The sequence below is a fragment of the Taudactylus pleione genome, unplaced genomic scaffold (assembly GCF_031769625.1).
Source record: "Taudactylus pleione unplaced genomic scaffold, aTauple2 ptg000329l, whole genome shotgun sequence".
Lineage (NCBI taxonomy): Eukaryota > Metazoa > Chordata > Amphibia > Anura > Myobatrachidae > Taudactylus > Taudactylus pleione.
In genome coordinates, this window is record NW_028284730.1 from 12,349,733 (window position 1) to 12,366,772 (window position 17,040).

Here is a 17,040-nt window from a genome sequence, read left to right on the forward strand (position 1 = left end):
TCGCTTTAGGGAGAGAGTTCAATATGTTGCTTCGAAGTGTGTAGCTCAACATCCTTTATTTGGTAAAGCAGACGCTTTTTTTGTTTACATTATAAGAGGACCAGGGATCCTTTGGTTCTCTACACTTCCAGACAGATTTGCAAAATGTAGATTTTTCTCCTTGCCAGTGCTCAATGTTAGTAATAATAGCGGTGAATGTCTACACTGCTGTGTTCCCTACAGGCAGTGTTACTGCAATTCTGAGAGCGCCAGTGGAGACATAGGGAAATCTTCACAGTCTGGATCCTCTTTCAATAAATAGGAACATGGTAATGCCGTTTGAAGGTGGCATTAGCTTGTTTAGTTTTTGTATGATAAATGGCACAAAAACTGTAAAGGCTACCGTGAATGAAGTTTGGCTACCGTGAATGAAGGACTTGATAAATAGGCCCATTAGTGTGGTGTTAGGTCGTTCTCTTCACCTCTAAATCACTAAAGACTATACTGATAATAGTATACTATACTGTTGATAGTATACTATACTTGTGTCCTTTTGATGTGGTAAAACAAAGTTGATTTTCCACTCTTGTCTTGGAAATTAAGTTGTATGTCTGATTTATAATATATCTGTTTCAATTACTGCAGACATCTGGCAGAATTCTACCAAAGGAGAAAATAAACTTGCGGAATAACGCATACCCACTAGGTGATGAGCTCAACTGGACAAGGGAAGTGACCCGTGAACCATGTATCTCTGCTGTGAGTGATTGAGACTTTGACCTGGTTATAATGTGCAATAAGATGTTATATAGATGTGATATTTGACATTTATTTACATTTAAAGTAACTATGAATCTAAATAACACCTAAAATAAATTAAGTTTATCTATTAAATATTATTTTTGCTGTTGATTGCCATCCATGGAGCCAATTTAAGTAGCGCAGATGTGCAGCCGAACATCACGCTGGGTTCCGCTAGGCATATATTTGCCAATCACAGTTGGCTCAGCATCAGTATCTTATCCTCCTATATGGGGTGCGAGGAAATAGTAGCAATGTTTCTGGCTGCATGGGCCCTTCTGGAACAGCACTTTGTTGCCAAGATGCTAATTGAATTCCCCCCTTATAATTACAAATCTTCTCTATCTGGAATCACTCTGATGCAGTGTCCAAACCTCTATTTGCTAGTTTGAGTTTGTGACATAAATACAATATACAGTATGTATTATTGGGAATAAGGAACATACTAAGTTTATGCTATTTCCATCTGAGGGAAAATAAGGACTCCACTATATTTTAAGAACTGCCTAAGCCATTGCAATATTTTTTTTTTTTTATTTTTTTTTTTTGCATTCTGTTTTTATTAGAGGTTTCAAACAAAGAACGTACATCATACAGAAGCAAAACATTATCAACGTGTACGTGTCCAAATGTACGCAAATTAGAAACCACTTTTTTACATTTCAATAAACACATCACACAATATAAAGAAGGTAAAGTAAAAAGAAAAACTATATACTAAGTAACAAAAAATGGGGGAACAGGGAAGGGTCTTCATGTTTTAAAAGTAAGTGGTTAGCCAATATAAAGAAGCTGCAGTCTATATTACGGGGTAATTACGGCTGGAAACATATAATTTCTATATTCCATAGAGTTTTTGTATTCCAACCATGGAAGCCAAGTATTAGTGAGAATAAAAGGGCTATTGATGGAGAGGGTTGAAGAGTCTTCCATTGACATGTAGTAATCGAGTCTTTGGAACCAGTCCCTACGTGTGGGCGGGTTACAAGAGTTCCAAAGAATTGGAATGACAGCTCTTGCGGCATTACTCAAATGGCGCAGCAAGGACTTTTTGTAGTATCCCAGTGAGGACTCAGAATAATTTATTAACCAAAATGCTGGATCAGTGGGGACAGGCGCGCCTAAAATTTGTTGTGAAACGGAAATGACCTCCAACCAATATTTAGATAGCTGTGGACAGTCCCACCATATATGTAGTAATGACCCTGGAGCCCTAAGACATCTCCAGCAACAGTTGGATTTTGTTGGGAACATGGCATGTAATAGTGTAGGGTGTCTATACCATCTCATCAAAATTTTGTATTGCGTTTCCTTGATAATTGAGCAAGTTGAGCTGCAGTGTGCCTTGAGAAATATTGTTTGCCATTCTTGCTCTGTGAGGGTAATGCCTAAATCTAATTCCCATTTTTTAGCCCAAGGAGGTATGATACAGGAAGGGTTGTTAAGGAGTATCTGGTAGATAGCAGAAATTGTGTGGGATGGATCGGTTGGTGAAATGCAAAGTTTTTCGAAAGCAGTGAGATCTCGACTAGAAACATTCATTCTACCCGCAGAGGACAGGTAATGGCGAACTTGCAGGTATTTCCAAAAATCTGAATGAGGTATTGACCACCTTTCCTGGATATCAAGAAATGCTTTGATACCTGACTTAGTCACCAGCTGGCCAGTCCGAAAAAGGCCTTCCCGCACCCAGTTAGGGAATTGATTAAAATCAATACCAGGGAGAAAATCCGGGTTAGCCAAAAAAGAAGTAAGAGGTCCAAAGCGTGAAGAAATATAAGGGAGATTTCTTAAAGAATTCCACACCGAAAGGGAAGGAGAAATTGTTGGATGATGGAAATCTAGTTTAGGAATGGAAGGAAGCCAAGGTGTTATTTCAGGGGGAAATTTCATGAAGCGACCTTCAAGGGCAACCCATTGCTTCACCTCTCTATATCTAGTCCACTCAAGAATTCTATTAAGGTGGATAGTGTGATAGTATGCTTTGATATCTGGGAGTTGGAGACCACCCAGTTGTTTTGGTCGAGTTAGAAGAGTACGTTTAATCCTAGGTTGTTTCCTAGACCAAATAAATTGCTGAATTAAGACATTTAGCGAACGGAACCAGGAATCTGGAATCTGAATGGGCAAAGACTGAAAGAGGTAAAGCAATTTAGGAAGCGTATTCATCTTCACCACACTTATTCTACCCAGCCAAGAAAGTTGTTTCAAATGCCAATGGGAATAGTCCATTCGAATGGAGGAGAGGATGGGAGAAAAATTAATATTAAAGAGATGCGACATGTTTTTAGGAATTTTAACCCCTAAATAGGTAATATGAGAAGGGTGCCAAGGGAATGGGAAAGCCGACTGCAAACCCGAAACTACAGAAGCATGCGCAGACAGATTTAAGGCCCAAGATTTTGTGAAGTTAATTTTAAAGTTGGACAACTTTCCAAAACGGTCAAACTCATGCATCAAGTGAGGCAGAGACGTCACCGGGTGGGAAACAGTAGCCAATAGGTCATCCGCAAAAAGAGCCAGTTTGTGTTCCTGTTCACCTACCATAATCCCAGAAATAAGTGGATTGGCGCGTATAGATCCGGCCAGAGCCTCCATGCAAAGGATGAAAATCAATGGCGACAGAGGGCAGCCTTGTCGCGTGCCATTGTGTATGGAGAAAGATCCAGACAGCTCACCATTGACCCTCACCCTCGCCGAAGGACAGGAATAAAGGGCCAGAATTCTATGCAGTGTCACGGGACCCAATCCCATGTGTACCAGCACAGACCTCATAAAAGACCAATTAATTCTATCAAACGCTTTTTCAGCGTCGGTGGAGAGTAGGATAATAGGGATCTTTGATTGAGTAGTAGCAAAGTGTACCAAATTGAGGACTTTTGTGGTATTATCACGTGCCTCCCGTCCCTTAACAAATCCGACTTGGTCAGTATGTATCAGCTGAGGAATGAGGGGGTTTAGCCTATTAGCTATTAGCTTGGCATATAATTTAAGGTCCATATTTAATAATGAAATGGGTCTGTAGCTCGAACACAGGGAGGGGTCCTTACCAGCTTTGGGGATGACTGAGATGTGTGCCTCTAGGAATTGTTTAGAAAATTGCGATTCCACTGAGATATGGTTGAAAGCCTTCAACATCATAGGGATTAGTTTATTCTGGAAACTCTTGTAATAACCTATGGTTAAGCCGTCAGGGCCAGGGCACTTTCCCGTAGGTGAAGAGGCTAATGCTAACTCTAGCTCACGCACAGAGAATGGTACCTCCAACGCCAGCTTATCTAGAGGTGAGATAGTAGGAAAGGAAATGGAAGCCAAATAATCAAGAACGTTTTGTGAAGTAAGAGGATTAGAGGATACAGGATTAGTATTAGGTAGGTTATAAAGAGAAGAATAATATTGTTGGAAGCATTCTGCAAGTTTAGAGGTTTCAACTTGAGGCCTTCCCCCACTATCCTTAAGTGTGTGTATGAATCCACATGCTCGCTGGGCTCTCAGCGCTCTAGCCAAAAGACGTCCCGGCTTATTACCCCAGTGATAAAAGCGACTTCTACACTTTTTAACGGACAACTGTATGTTGTTCGAAAGTAATTTGCTAAGAATATTACGAGATTCCATAAGCTTATGATAGTCCTCTTTAGACATGGTTTGTTTATGCGACGCCTCTAGTAATTTAATTTGTTGTAAAAGGGTCGAAATCTGTGCGGATTTTTGTTTTTTAATATAGGAGCCCAATTGTATAAGCTTACCACGGATAACGCACTTGTGCGCTTCCCATATTGAGATTGGGGAAGTTTCTGGTAAGTCGTTGTGGGTAATATAGTCAGATAGCGCAGTATCGATTTCGGCTTTACAGTATGTGTCCTGTAAGAGGGATTCATTTAATCGCCACGTCCATTGTTTAGAGGAAAAATGTGGAAGGATCAACGTCAATGAGACCGGAGCGTGATCTGACCATGTTATTGGCCCAATGTCAGCTTCAGCGAGCATGTGGAGGTGTCTATGGCTGAGGAATAGATAGTCCAGGCGAGAGTATGTGTTGTGAGGATGGGAATAAAAGGAGTAGTTACGGCCCGTGGGATATAATGTCCTCCAGGAGTCTGCCAGTTGGTAATTATGAAACAAAGTCTTGACTTTTTTGTACTTAGCAAGGGGATACCTAGGCGCATCCTTAGATATATCTAGTGAGGGGTCTAAGGACCAGTTAAGATCTCCTCCCAAAAGAACAATACCCTGAAGTAGGGGGTCAACCATATCCATTGCAGACCGGAGAAAATCATATTGGCCCTTGTTGGGGGCATAAATATTGATGAAAGTGAAGACCTGATTATATATGTGGCATGTAAGTAAGAGGAGTCTACCCGGAATCAATCTATGTATGTTTACATCAGAAATGGGGAGTTTGCGTGAGAAAATAATTGCGACGCCTTTCGACTTCCCCTCTGGGTTATTATTATAATAGGCAGCAGAATAATGTCTATCACACAAAGACTGAGGGCGCGCTGCAATTTTAAAATGTGTTTCCTGAACCAGTGCTACATCAACTCTATTTGCCCATAGAGCGCGTAACATTTGAGAACGCTTTTCTGGAGAATTTAATCCTCGGGCATTGACGGAGGAGATTAAAATTTTAGTAGGCAGGGACATTATGGATGGCAAAAAAATAATGGCATTCAAAGACCCAAGGGAAAAAAAAGAAAAAACAAATAAAGAAAAAAAAAAGAAAACAACATTGAAAAACAGACATTAACAAGATATGCAAGATAAACAATACTGAAAAACCCGCGACTGAAACCACGGAACAACAATTATGGTCCGAAGTCTCAGTAGTAATATACATTAAGCGGGTGAGGGGGCACAGGGGATTGGTGTCAACTTCAACCTCAAAAGGTTAGCAAGGTATAAAACTCTAGATATAAACATCAAGACATATTAAAGTTTAGTGAACATTACATTATGGGAAAATATAACACTGTCAATATTAAATATAAATTAGCTCTCTATAGTGAACACTATCCTAGAAAAGGGAAATGGAAATACACAATCAGGTAACTTCTGCTGCGGAATGATCTGGGGAAAACCTGTTTCGACGTTGAGGATTCCTGACCGTCTGCCAAGAGGAAGGCCGTGATTCAGTTGAGGGCAAGTCCCATTGAGCTAATGGTTCTTTCCAATCAGGAGTTTCAATTTTCGGAAGGCCCAGAGCAGAACAAAAGGATAATAGGTCAGAGGGGTTATAGAGAGTGTGCGATTTGCCCGAGAGAGTCACCTGCAGGTGGAAGGGGAATCCCCATCTGTACTTTAATTGGCGTTTGCGCAACTCATCAGTCAGTGGGCGTAGAGCTCGGCGCTGTTGCAGAGTGTGCCACGATAAGTCCTGAAAGATGTGAATAACATCGCCATTAAAATCCACACCATCTAGTTGCCTGACTTTCCGCATTATTTCCTCTTTTTGGGCAAAGTAGTGTAATCGGCAGATTACATCTCTCGGGCGGTCGGATGAGGAGCCACGCGGCCGCAAAGCTCGATGTACTCGGTCAAATTGTAGCTTGTCGTTTGGGTTATTGCCGAGAATTTCATTGAAAATCTTTGTTAAAGCATCGATTAAGTTTGAGGGGAGGACATCCTCAGGCAAGCCCCTGACGCGTATGTTGTTTCTTCGGCCACGATTGTCCAAGTCTTCCATTCTGGTTTTAAGCGAGAGTAGTTCCCTTGATTGTTGGGCAACTATTGTTGTCAACTTAGACAAAGAGGAATCTGTGTGTTCTTGACTATCTTCTAGGGACGTAAGGCGGTCCGACAGTAAAGAAAGATCTTGCTTAACAGACGCCAATTCCTGACGAAGAGTATTTTGGATGTCTGACTTTGTCGGTAATGTCTTGACGTATGTCAGAAGTTCTTGTATGTCATTGTTGGACTTCGCAGAGGATTGCATTGCTGGGGTCTCCATTGACATAGGGCTAGGAGGATTTGATGGATCTGGTGAAGATGCTATTGAGTCAGAGATAGAGTCTTGTTTAGCAGGAGTTGGCAAGAGAAATGGACGTAGGTCAGATTGAGATGGTTCTGTTCTAGGATGAGGAGTCTCTTTCTTGTGAGCAGATTTCCCGGTTTTGCCCATGGCATATAGGTAGCTGAAAATGTAGGTTAATGATAGGCAGTAAACGTTCGTTTAAATGTTACGATGTCATATGAAAAGTTGAGGCAGTCGATCACCAACCCCCAGAGGCCAGGGGATTATTATATAGCCATTATGGATGTATAACGCCTTGTTTCATGGTAGTATGTTAGAGACAGTCATTGTGGTTAAGAGCCTTTTTTACATAAATATCGCTCAAAAGTGTTGTCGACAAAGGTGAAAAATATAAATCTACTGCCAAGTGCTGTTATGGCATGCAATAAAAGCTATGACCACCGGGGGGAGCACCAGTATCACTGGATCAGAGAACACTGTAATGGAGAATAATTACTGAGTCCAGCACAAGTTAAACAGGATAACGGACACCACAGAGGGTTATACAGAGAAAGAAGGCCCAGTCATCTCTTCAGAATGTTCCTTAAGGCAGACGACTCCCTGGAGACAACAACCCACACTTATAGTGAGTATGGACTGGGAGGGGTGTTATAGGTTTCAGTTGGGGCTGGAGGCTGTGTACATGTAGCCAGGGGGACACATCCGTGCGGCCTGCAGGGCTTTGCAAGACCCCCTTAAATGGTCACCAAGGAGGGCGGTGGGGCAGAGCCCAGTGTTAAAGCCTCTTCAAAGGGGAAAGAGCTGTGGGCTGATGTATCACCTCACGGGGCCCAGCAGGAGCCAGCGGCGGCGGCAGCCGCGATTAAAACAGCGCTCCTTAAAGCGGTGTCCAGGGGGCTTATAAGACGGAGTGGGAGAGGCACTCACCGGAGGATCCCCACGGAGGAAGGTAGCGGCACACCCCGGAAGATAGCTGGGGTCAGGAGCGGCAACGTTAGCGGAGGTACAACCCGCGGACCACGGAGGCTCCAAACTCGAGGCCGCGGCTTCAGGGGGAGAAGTAGGCCTCAATCGAGCAGGGGGCTCAAATCGCTCCAATAGTCCGGGCTATGGAGCCAGGGTGGTGTGGGCTCCCACAGGTGTCTGAGCAGCGATGTGTCAAGTGGGTAAGACGCAGGCTCTTCTCTATAAAGGACAGGTAAGGCAGGAGCTGTATAAAGCCACGTCTGTCCACTCTGCCAGTTAGGCCACGCCCCCCATTGCAATATTTTGTACCTTCATGACTTAGAGTTGAACTGCATCTTTTTGACTATAGTACTCTTGTGGATGAGTTGTCTTTTTATGCAGGTCACTAGTAAGTCACCTGGGGGAAAATTTACTGAAGTTCGATTTGGTATTCAATTTTATGAATCTATAAAATCGTCTGAAATCTAATTTAAATTGAACTGCAAAATCCCTTAACGAATCCCTCATTTACTAATGTTCAATTTTGAATTCGATTTTTAGATCGAATTCGATTATTCAATTTTGGTCGATTTTAAGAAGTGATTTTGTGTTCAGTTTATGAAATCCCTTCCAAAATCGAACTTCAAATCCCCATTTAAATCGAATTCAAAATAGAATGAAAAATCGATCTCAACTTCCTCATTTCTGCCTACTGGGCCAAATGTATCACATGCACACTAATCAACAGGAAAATAATTGGAAACACTTGTGCACACTCTAGAAAACTGAAAGTGATTTATAATTTCTTCATAAATATAATATGCTCATCTTACATATGTATACACTACCTTTGAAAAATTTGGGGTCACTTAGAAATTTCCTTATTTTTGAAAGAAAAGCACTGTTTTTTTTCAATGAAGGTAACATTCAATTAATCAGAATTACACTCTATACATTGTTAATGTCGTAAGTGACTATACTAGCTGCAAACGTCTGGTTTTTAAAGGAATATCTACATAGGTGTATAGAGGCCCATTTCCAGCAACCACCACTCCAGTGTTCTAATGGTACATTGTGTTTGCTAAGCGCGTTAGAAGACTAATGGATGATAAGAAAACCCTTGTGCAATTATGTTAGCACTGCTGAAAACGGGTTTGCTGGTTAGAGAAGCTATAAAACTGGCCTTCCTTTGAGCTAGTTGAGTATTTGGAGCATCACATTTGTGGGTTCGAGTATACTCTCCAAATAGCCAGAAAAAGAGAACTTTCATGTGAAACTAGACAGTATGTTCTTGTTCTTAGAAATGAAGGCTATTCCATGTGAGAAATTGACAAGAAACTGAACATTTCCTACAACGGCGTGTACTACTCCCTTCAGAGAACAGCACAAACAGGCTCTTACCAGGGTAGAAAGAGAAGTGGGAGGCTCCGGCGCACAACTGTGCAAGAAGACAAGTACATTAGAGTCTCTAGTTTGAGAAATAGACGCCTCGCAAGTCCTCAACTGGCAGCTTCATTAAATGGTACCAACAAAATGCCAGTGTCAATGTCTACAGTGTAGAGGCGACTCCGGGATGCTGGCCTTCTAGGCAGAGTGGCAAAGAAAAAGCCATATCTGAGACTGGCCAATAAAAGGAAAAAATTAATATGGGCAAAAGAACACAGACTTTGGAGAGAGGAAGATTGGAAAAAAGTGTTATGGACAGACGAATCGAAGTTTGAGGTGTTTGGATCACACAGAAGAACAATTGTGAGACGCAGAACAAGTGAAAAGACGCTAGAAGAGTGCCTGATGCCATCTGTCAAGCATGGTGGAGGTAAAGTGATGGTCTGGGGCTGCTTTGTTGCTGGTAAAGTGGGAAATTTGTACAAGGTAAAAAGGATTTTGTATAAGGAAGGCTATCGCTCCATTTTTGCAACGCCATGCCATACCCTGTGGACAGCGCTTGATTGGAGCCAATTTCCTCCTCCAACAGGACAATGACCCAAAGCACACCTCCAAATTATGCAATAACTATTTAGGGAAGAAGCAGGCAGCTGGTATTCTGTCTGTAATGAAGTGGCCAGATATAGTCGTCAGATCTCAACCCCACTGAGCTGTTGCAGGAGCAGCTTGACCGTATGGTAAGCAAGAAGTGCCCATCAAGCCAATCCAACTTGTGGGAGGTGCTTCAGGAAGTGTGGGATGGATTTTCTTCAGATTACCTCAACAAATTAACAGCTAGAATGCCAAAGGTCTGCAATGCTGTTAATGCTGCAAAAGGAGCATTCTTTGACGAAAGCAAAGTTTGAAGGACAAAATTATTATTTCAAATATTTCTAACCTTGCCAATGTTTTGACTATATGTTTTATTCATTTTGCAACTCATTTGATAAATAAAAGTCAGTTTTCATGTAAAACACGAAAATTGTCTGGGTGACCCCAAACTATTGAACGGTAGTATGTGTGTACATACACATATATATATATATACTGTGTATGTATGTGTGTGTGTGTATATATATATATATATATATATATATATATATTTATACTGTATACATGTGTGTATACATATAATTTTTTTTTAAACATTTTCTTATTTTTTGCCTGGATATGTCAGCTGAACCCCACCATGGGGGAGGGGGCTGTGTGCACCTTTTCCATGGGGCCCCCAAAGAGCTAGTTATGCCCCTGATGCCGCAGGTAGGTGCAAAGCAAACATACAGCATTTCACAATACAATGAACCTATCTCCTGCCTTGTTCAAATATACAGACCAGCTGCTGGAAAAAAAACACACATTTTGCACTCCAGTAATCAGCATGAGAATTTGTTACCTCCAGAGAATCAGAAAATCATGGGTATCGTCCGTGTCAAGAGTGTGTGAGTGCGTTATAGTGACTCCGTGCTTATAATATAGTGGAAGAGGTGTAACTAGACAAGACATATTGGGTAAAGTCCAGGCTTTAACTTTTTTCCATGGCAAGTTCAAAGCCTCCACTTCTCAAACTTTTCCAGAGTGAAGTTGGGCAAGATAAAATATAGAATAAGTAGTTTTACACGTGATTATCATCAGAGTTCCATCCTGTTTGTTCAGCCAGGAACGTGTTAAGTGAAAAGGATCTAGATTGAGAAAGCAGCTACAAATGCACCCTAGTTATCAGTGGCAGTAAATGGAAGATAATAGTACCACCAGAGAGTTAAGAATTGGCTTGTCTTTGGGCTACCAAAGTGTTTAGTCTCTTTTATTATATTCACAGCGGTAATCCAATATGTCATAGTGTTAGTAATACAGTGCTGACTTCTGTCATCTGTATTTAATGCTTGTCAACTCACTGCCAGAGATTCACCCTCTTGTCAGGGACAATTATTCCTCAAAGTATCATAGCCTTGAGCAGATATTATTCCTACAGCCAGGCTGCCCCACATGGTTTGGGGAACTTTTAAAGGCATCACAATCAATTTCTAGCTAAAAGAATGGTGTTTAGAAGCTTAAATCAACTGTCTCATTATTCTATTCATTTGAGGATTTGAAGTTCGATTTTGAGTTCGATTTCCAAATCGAATGTTAGTAAATTAATGGATCCTATATTTGACTATGGGAAAACATTGATGTTTAGCATATATTCGACTTTGGCTTTAGTAAATTTCCAATATCAAAATCGAATGGAAATCGAACCAAAATCGAATGGCAAATCGAAACAGAATCCAAAATCGATTTTAGCAAATTATTCTCCCGGGTTGTTCCAAGAGTTGAAGAAGAATAAAAAATGAAAAACCTCTCATATCTGTTAATACCTGCCACGGCCTATCTACATTCATCCACATTTCTTACTTCATCACGCACCTTCTGACTTCTTTTTTCTTTACTCTCTTTCACCCAACTTTTCTCCAAACTGTAGTTTTCTCTCCAACATCCTATTTCTCTCCCTTACAATTATTTTTCCTTCACTGCTTCCCTCCATGCTGGTCTGTACCATTGAACTGTTCCCACCTCACTCACTGTCAGAATGTCTGCTCCGTTCACTGGTGGTTCCTCTGTTTGCCTTATCTCCTAAGCTCTTCCTACATGGCGTCATTTGTTGAACACCTGCCTGTTTTCGTGACGCTTATCATCCTAACAAGCAGATACCAACTTCACACCCACCAACCATCCTCACATGTCCACTTTCTTGGCTGTTGGTTACATCTCACCAAAATCTATTTGTTTACACCTTTTGTTTAGGACAAGAACCTTTCTTCCACCTTATACTTCCAATTCCTTCAACATTATCCGTCTCTTTACACTGACTTCACTCCCGCTATCTGTGGCACTCTGCAATATGAGATCTGTTTGTGGCAAGCACACATCTGTGATTTATTAATTTCACAATCTTGTTTTCTCTTTCATCCAATGAGGGACCTTGCTGATATAGAAACATAACTGATGACCTACACTTGTCTACTCTCTTGTAAGGTGCGAAGACTCATATTTTTCAGGTAGTCCCCCACACCCCCGGAAAAGTGGATGGATCTCCTGCATCCTGCCCATTTCCTAGTGAAATGGGGAGAGAATACTGGGAATCACGGCACAGTAGCCAAGGATGGTGCTAACATGACATGAGACGTTTTATTTTAGCCCCGCCGCCTTCCCTTTGACCTGTGATCTGCTTCATTTTGCTGCAACAGGGGCATGACCTAATGACATGAGTGCCCGTCCCCAGAGCTGTCGGCTGCATCTCTTCTCCTGGCTTTCCCAGAGAGAAGAAAGGAAAAGTAGGTAAGTATGCCTACATCTCCTGCAGCTGCATCCTATGGAAGAGTCTCTTAAGCCACACCCCCAGATACAGGTTGGTAGGGAAGGTTCCTAGTTTCTTCATCCTGCACTTTCCCAGTCATACCCATGGAAACCTCCCTCTCCTTTTCTTCCTTTTAGGTGCACCCAGTCCTTTTTTTCTATCCACTCTATCAGTACATTGATGTAATTTTTCTCCACTCCCAGGTCCAGTTTCCCATTTATGTGACAAATTTGTTGCCACTTATTTCCTACCCTTTGATCTACCTACACTCATGCTAGGCAATTTCCAAAATTCCAATTAAGATCACTACTGTTTCTGTTGTTAGTTTGGCAGCAGAACTTTACCAATAATGGATGTGTAGTTCCTTGGGAAATCCTCTAGCATCCAGCCCATCAAAGATGGTGTTGAAGCACAATGGTGAAGGGTATCCTCCAAAGCTGCATAAGTTCCAAGATTGAGAGATGAAAAAGTCCAATATCCAAAGTGTCATTGGAGTCCGGAAGAGAATGTGATCTCAAATGCATCCCAGTAGATCTCAACGTGTTTCCCTGAGCAATGGTTGCTCAGCTAACCCATTTGTCTCTGTCCCCAACCTTTTTCAGCGTTTTGGCTCCCTCTCTAACTTTAAGGTGAACATCAGTTGCTCTGAACCTTTCTGTAGATCAGAATACTTAGCAAAGTTTGCAGTCTATTTCCCAATTCACATGGCACCCTATGCAGATTAAATACCTATTTTACAGATGAACCCCCTAACTTTCTCTACTCTCACTCCCTTCTTCCCCCGTGTTGTCCCCAGAATATTTTGCCAGCCAGGTGAGGGCAGTGTAATCGACTGGACCCAGATAGAATTTTTAAAGACTCTTGCTCACTTGCTGGCTGGGAACAGATATAATTGTGCGTAGCAATGCACGCTGAGACACCATCTCCATCTATCCTCTATGCAATGTTCCTGACGCCCATACCACACCCTGGGGGGAGATGTATTATAGCAGCACTTATCATGCCCCTATAACGCTTCCTGCGATACCTCTTTACCAAGGTGAAGAAGGAAGCACTAATGATGAGCGGGGGAGTGAAAACTCCCCCCTCCAGCGATCCCTGCTAGAGCTCACTGTGTCTCACTCCCAGCTGGCTCCACTGAGCATGTGCGGGATCTCGCAAGCATCGCGAGATCCCACGTGCAGTCCCTGCAGCAGGGACAGCGCTAACCCTGCTGTGAGGATAGGGCATCGCCAGCTATCGATATCAACAGCTGCAGCTGGCGGAACAGTCAGGCGAATACATTGCCCAGGCTATCGGCGCTGCTATCTTGTAGATAGCAGTGCCAATAATGACAGGCGTGCATAGCGCCCCTGTCATTTACCACCCAGCCCCCTAATCATACATGGAAGAGAAGCGGATGCCGCTTCGGTGATTAATACATCTGGCCCCCTACCTGTTAGACAGGGGAGGGACCTTTTTACTGTGCCTGTCACATTAACGTAAGTGCAACGCAACTCTGAATTTGGCTGTCAGACCCCTGGAGCACGATAGTACCGGATGGCATAAAAAAGCCAGATGGAGCCACTGTGAATCTGATCTTGGGGAGGGCCCTGCTGTAGCATTCCACTGAAACTGACCACACAAAGGAGTCCTCACAGCAAAGACTCCATACTTATTCTCCTTGACCTCTCTACAGCTATCAGCACTGTTGATCGTCCACTTCTCCTGCAGACCCTTCATTCCAATGGCCTTAATGACACAGTTCTTTTCTGGTTCACTAAACTTTCTGTCTTCTTCAGAGTCTCTACCTCCACTCTCACTATTTGCTGGATTCGCACGTAGAATCTTCTTGGGCCTTACTGTGAACCTCTTCTTTTGGTAAACTCATTTTCTAATTTGGACTCTCTTCTCCCCTCACCCCTTGTGTACGACCTTGTGTAACCATATGTGTCATTAATATTCCAATGCTACCTAAAGCTCAACATGTCTAAAAGAGACTTTTATTAGCTACCCTGCTCCCAGTCTTTGCTCAGATCTCTCACACTGTCTACACCACAATTCCCTTTAGTTCCCCAAGTACACAAGTCTTAGGATACATTAATGAGTGAGGTACCAGGTGAGATCTTTATGCATAATATGAATAAAAGTAGTGCAAATAAGTTATGGATTTCTCATTGTTAGTGATTTTGAAAGAAATGACTGAATTTAATTGTAAATGTGGTTACGATACTTCATATTCATATGTGAAGCAGAGATACTGATCACTTGAGTGGGCTTCAGGTGGGTACACACCTGACAGATATATCTGCAGATGATGGTCGTTCATACACACTGAGCGGCCATCATCTGCTTGTACCCACGGGACCTGGTGGGCGGGTCTGGTGAGTCTCCCGCCCCCCTCGCGGCTGCCGCTGTGTGTGTACGGGCGGTTGCCGATGGACAGATATATCTGTCCATCGACTGTGCAGCACAGCCAATGCGATATGTCGGTGAAAGACGGCGTTCACCTACATGTCGCGGGTACACACTGGCCGACGTGCGGCAGATATATTGGCCGATCAATTGATCGGCCAATGTATCTGTCAGTGTGTACCCAGCATTCGTGTGTATGTGTTTGGGGTTGTCTCTCGGTTATATTATGTCTGTAGTACAGATAGTTGAGAAATAATAAGTCCTATAAACTGGTAATGATGTAGGCAATGCTATAGAAATGAAAGCCTTATGAATCCCACATCCTTACAAGCTATGGATTGATTTTATTAGAATAACATTTTAGGCATAGAATGTTATGCTGACACTTGCTCCTACTAAGTTCAAACTGTTTTGTTCAATTTACATTAGATAAGATGAGGTCTATGGAAAATGTGATTACTTTCAGACAGATAGAACAAGTTACTAATTAGAAATGTTCTATTTAAAGCTTTTTAGTTTAATCAGTCATCTGAAAACATTTGCGGAGTTTATATTCGTGTCATTTAAACCTATTGCCCAGCGCACCTAACATTACTTTGCACAAACTGTTCATGCAGCGTGTGCCAAGCTACCTTTGATCCTCTGTCACACCGAACAACCTGAGGAAGTTGTTTTTCCTTTCTGGCTGATAAACATGTTTGTGACATTTACAATTTGTCTGCAGAAAATGTTCATGAAGCTGTTGTCACTAAAGAATTTGTAAGTAATGAAGATTAGGTTTTAATAACACTATAAATCATAACTGATCTCTGAGGACTTAAGCTGGGTACACACTGACAGATATATTGGCCGCTCAATTGATCAGCCAATATATCTGGTGCCCGTCGGCCAGTGTGTACCATCGATATGTCTGTGAACGACGTTCACAGACATATCGTGTCGGCTATGTTGCACAGCCGATGGGCCAGTGTGTACGGGCGGTCTGCCGTCTGCCCATACACATGCAGCAGAGGCAGCAGGGAGAGGGGCAGGATTCGTCCTGGCCAGCAGGACCCGTAGCCAGAAGCAAATGATGGTTGTTCAGTGTGTATGGCCAACCAAGATCTTCAGATATGTCTGTGCAGTGTGTACCCACCTTTAATGATAGAGTTGCCTTACTGCACACCCCATCCTTACCAATACATATTAGGGGCCGAATTCAGTTAACCTCGGTAATTTAGCGCAGGCTTATTGGTCAGCCGGAGCTATTCAGTTGCAGTCCTTGATAAGACTGCACTTAACGCAGATTTCAGTTCACTGCCTCTGTTCCCCACCTTTGTCCGGGGTGCCGCAAATGCATTAATCCATAGCTCTGGTTACTTACAGGTCTATGTACTAATCCTTGGAGAGAGTTAAATGGATGTAGAATAAAGTACCAACCAAACAACTCCTGTCACTTTACAGAAAAATATGCCAGACGCAAAACATACAATACTTGAGATGCAGCTGCTAAAGGGATTGTAACCCTACAAGTAAAGCTAGTACACGAGGAAAAAAAGCAGTGCAATACTCACGTACCAATAATAACATAAAAATAGTAAATTACCAACTTGGGTATATATTAAATTTATTACACATATAAAAAGCTTATATCACTGTATACAAGCTGGTTAAAGCTCAAAAATTAAATAAACAAATTCACAATTCAGAAGCCACAGAATATAATATCAATCATATCAATCACAGTATACAATGTAACAGATTAACAATCTGCTTTTTTAGTATGAAATGATAGCTATAATGTAGCAGTAAATATAAGTCCCAGTAAACTAGGAAGCCTCTATTGTTAACTAGGTCCTATTTAAATGTGGCGGATCACAATGAAAACAGTCTACAAAATTATCACCTATGTAAAACAGTGTGGAAAGGCTAGTTCATAACTTTACAGACTTTTTGCCTGATTCAGAGGCGCACGCTATTTGCGTGTGCTCACTCTGAATCATGGCGCCCCTATTTTTTTTTTAATTCCGGCCTCCAGGCCGCTCGTACAGCTGTGGGTGACCATTGCAAGGAGACCCTTGTGTGGTAGGGTCTCAGCACTCGCAATGCCAAGTGGACTTCCAGCTCTAATATACCCACAAACGGAAGGCGTTCCTTCGAGAACACCTCCGTTTTTTCAGCCACAACCCCCCCCCCACCCGCCTACAAAACG

General features: G+C 42.3%; 1 protein-coding gene across 3 annotated transcripts in view; it reads left to right on the forward strand.

Annotated features, from left to right (window-relative positions):
- The window catches only part of PIWIL2 (piwi like RNA-mediated gene silencing 2), a 348,242-nt gene that overhangs the window by 243,760 nt on the left and 87,442 nt on the right, over nucleotides 1-17,040 (forward strand). For all 3 annotated transcript variants that reach the window (XM_088443404.1, XM_088443405.1, XM_088443403.1), the window contains exon 15: nucleotides 625-738. In XM_088443404.1, the coding sequence (XP_088299530.1) occupies nucleotides 625-738 (114 nt within the window). The remainder of the gene's footprint in view (nucleotides 1-624; nucleotides 739-17,040) is intronic.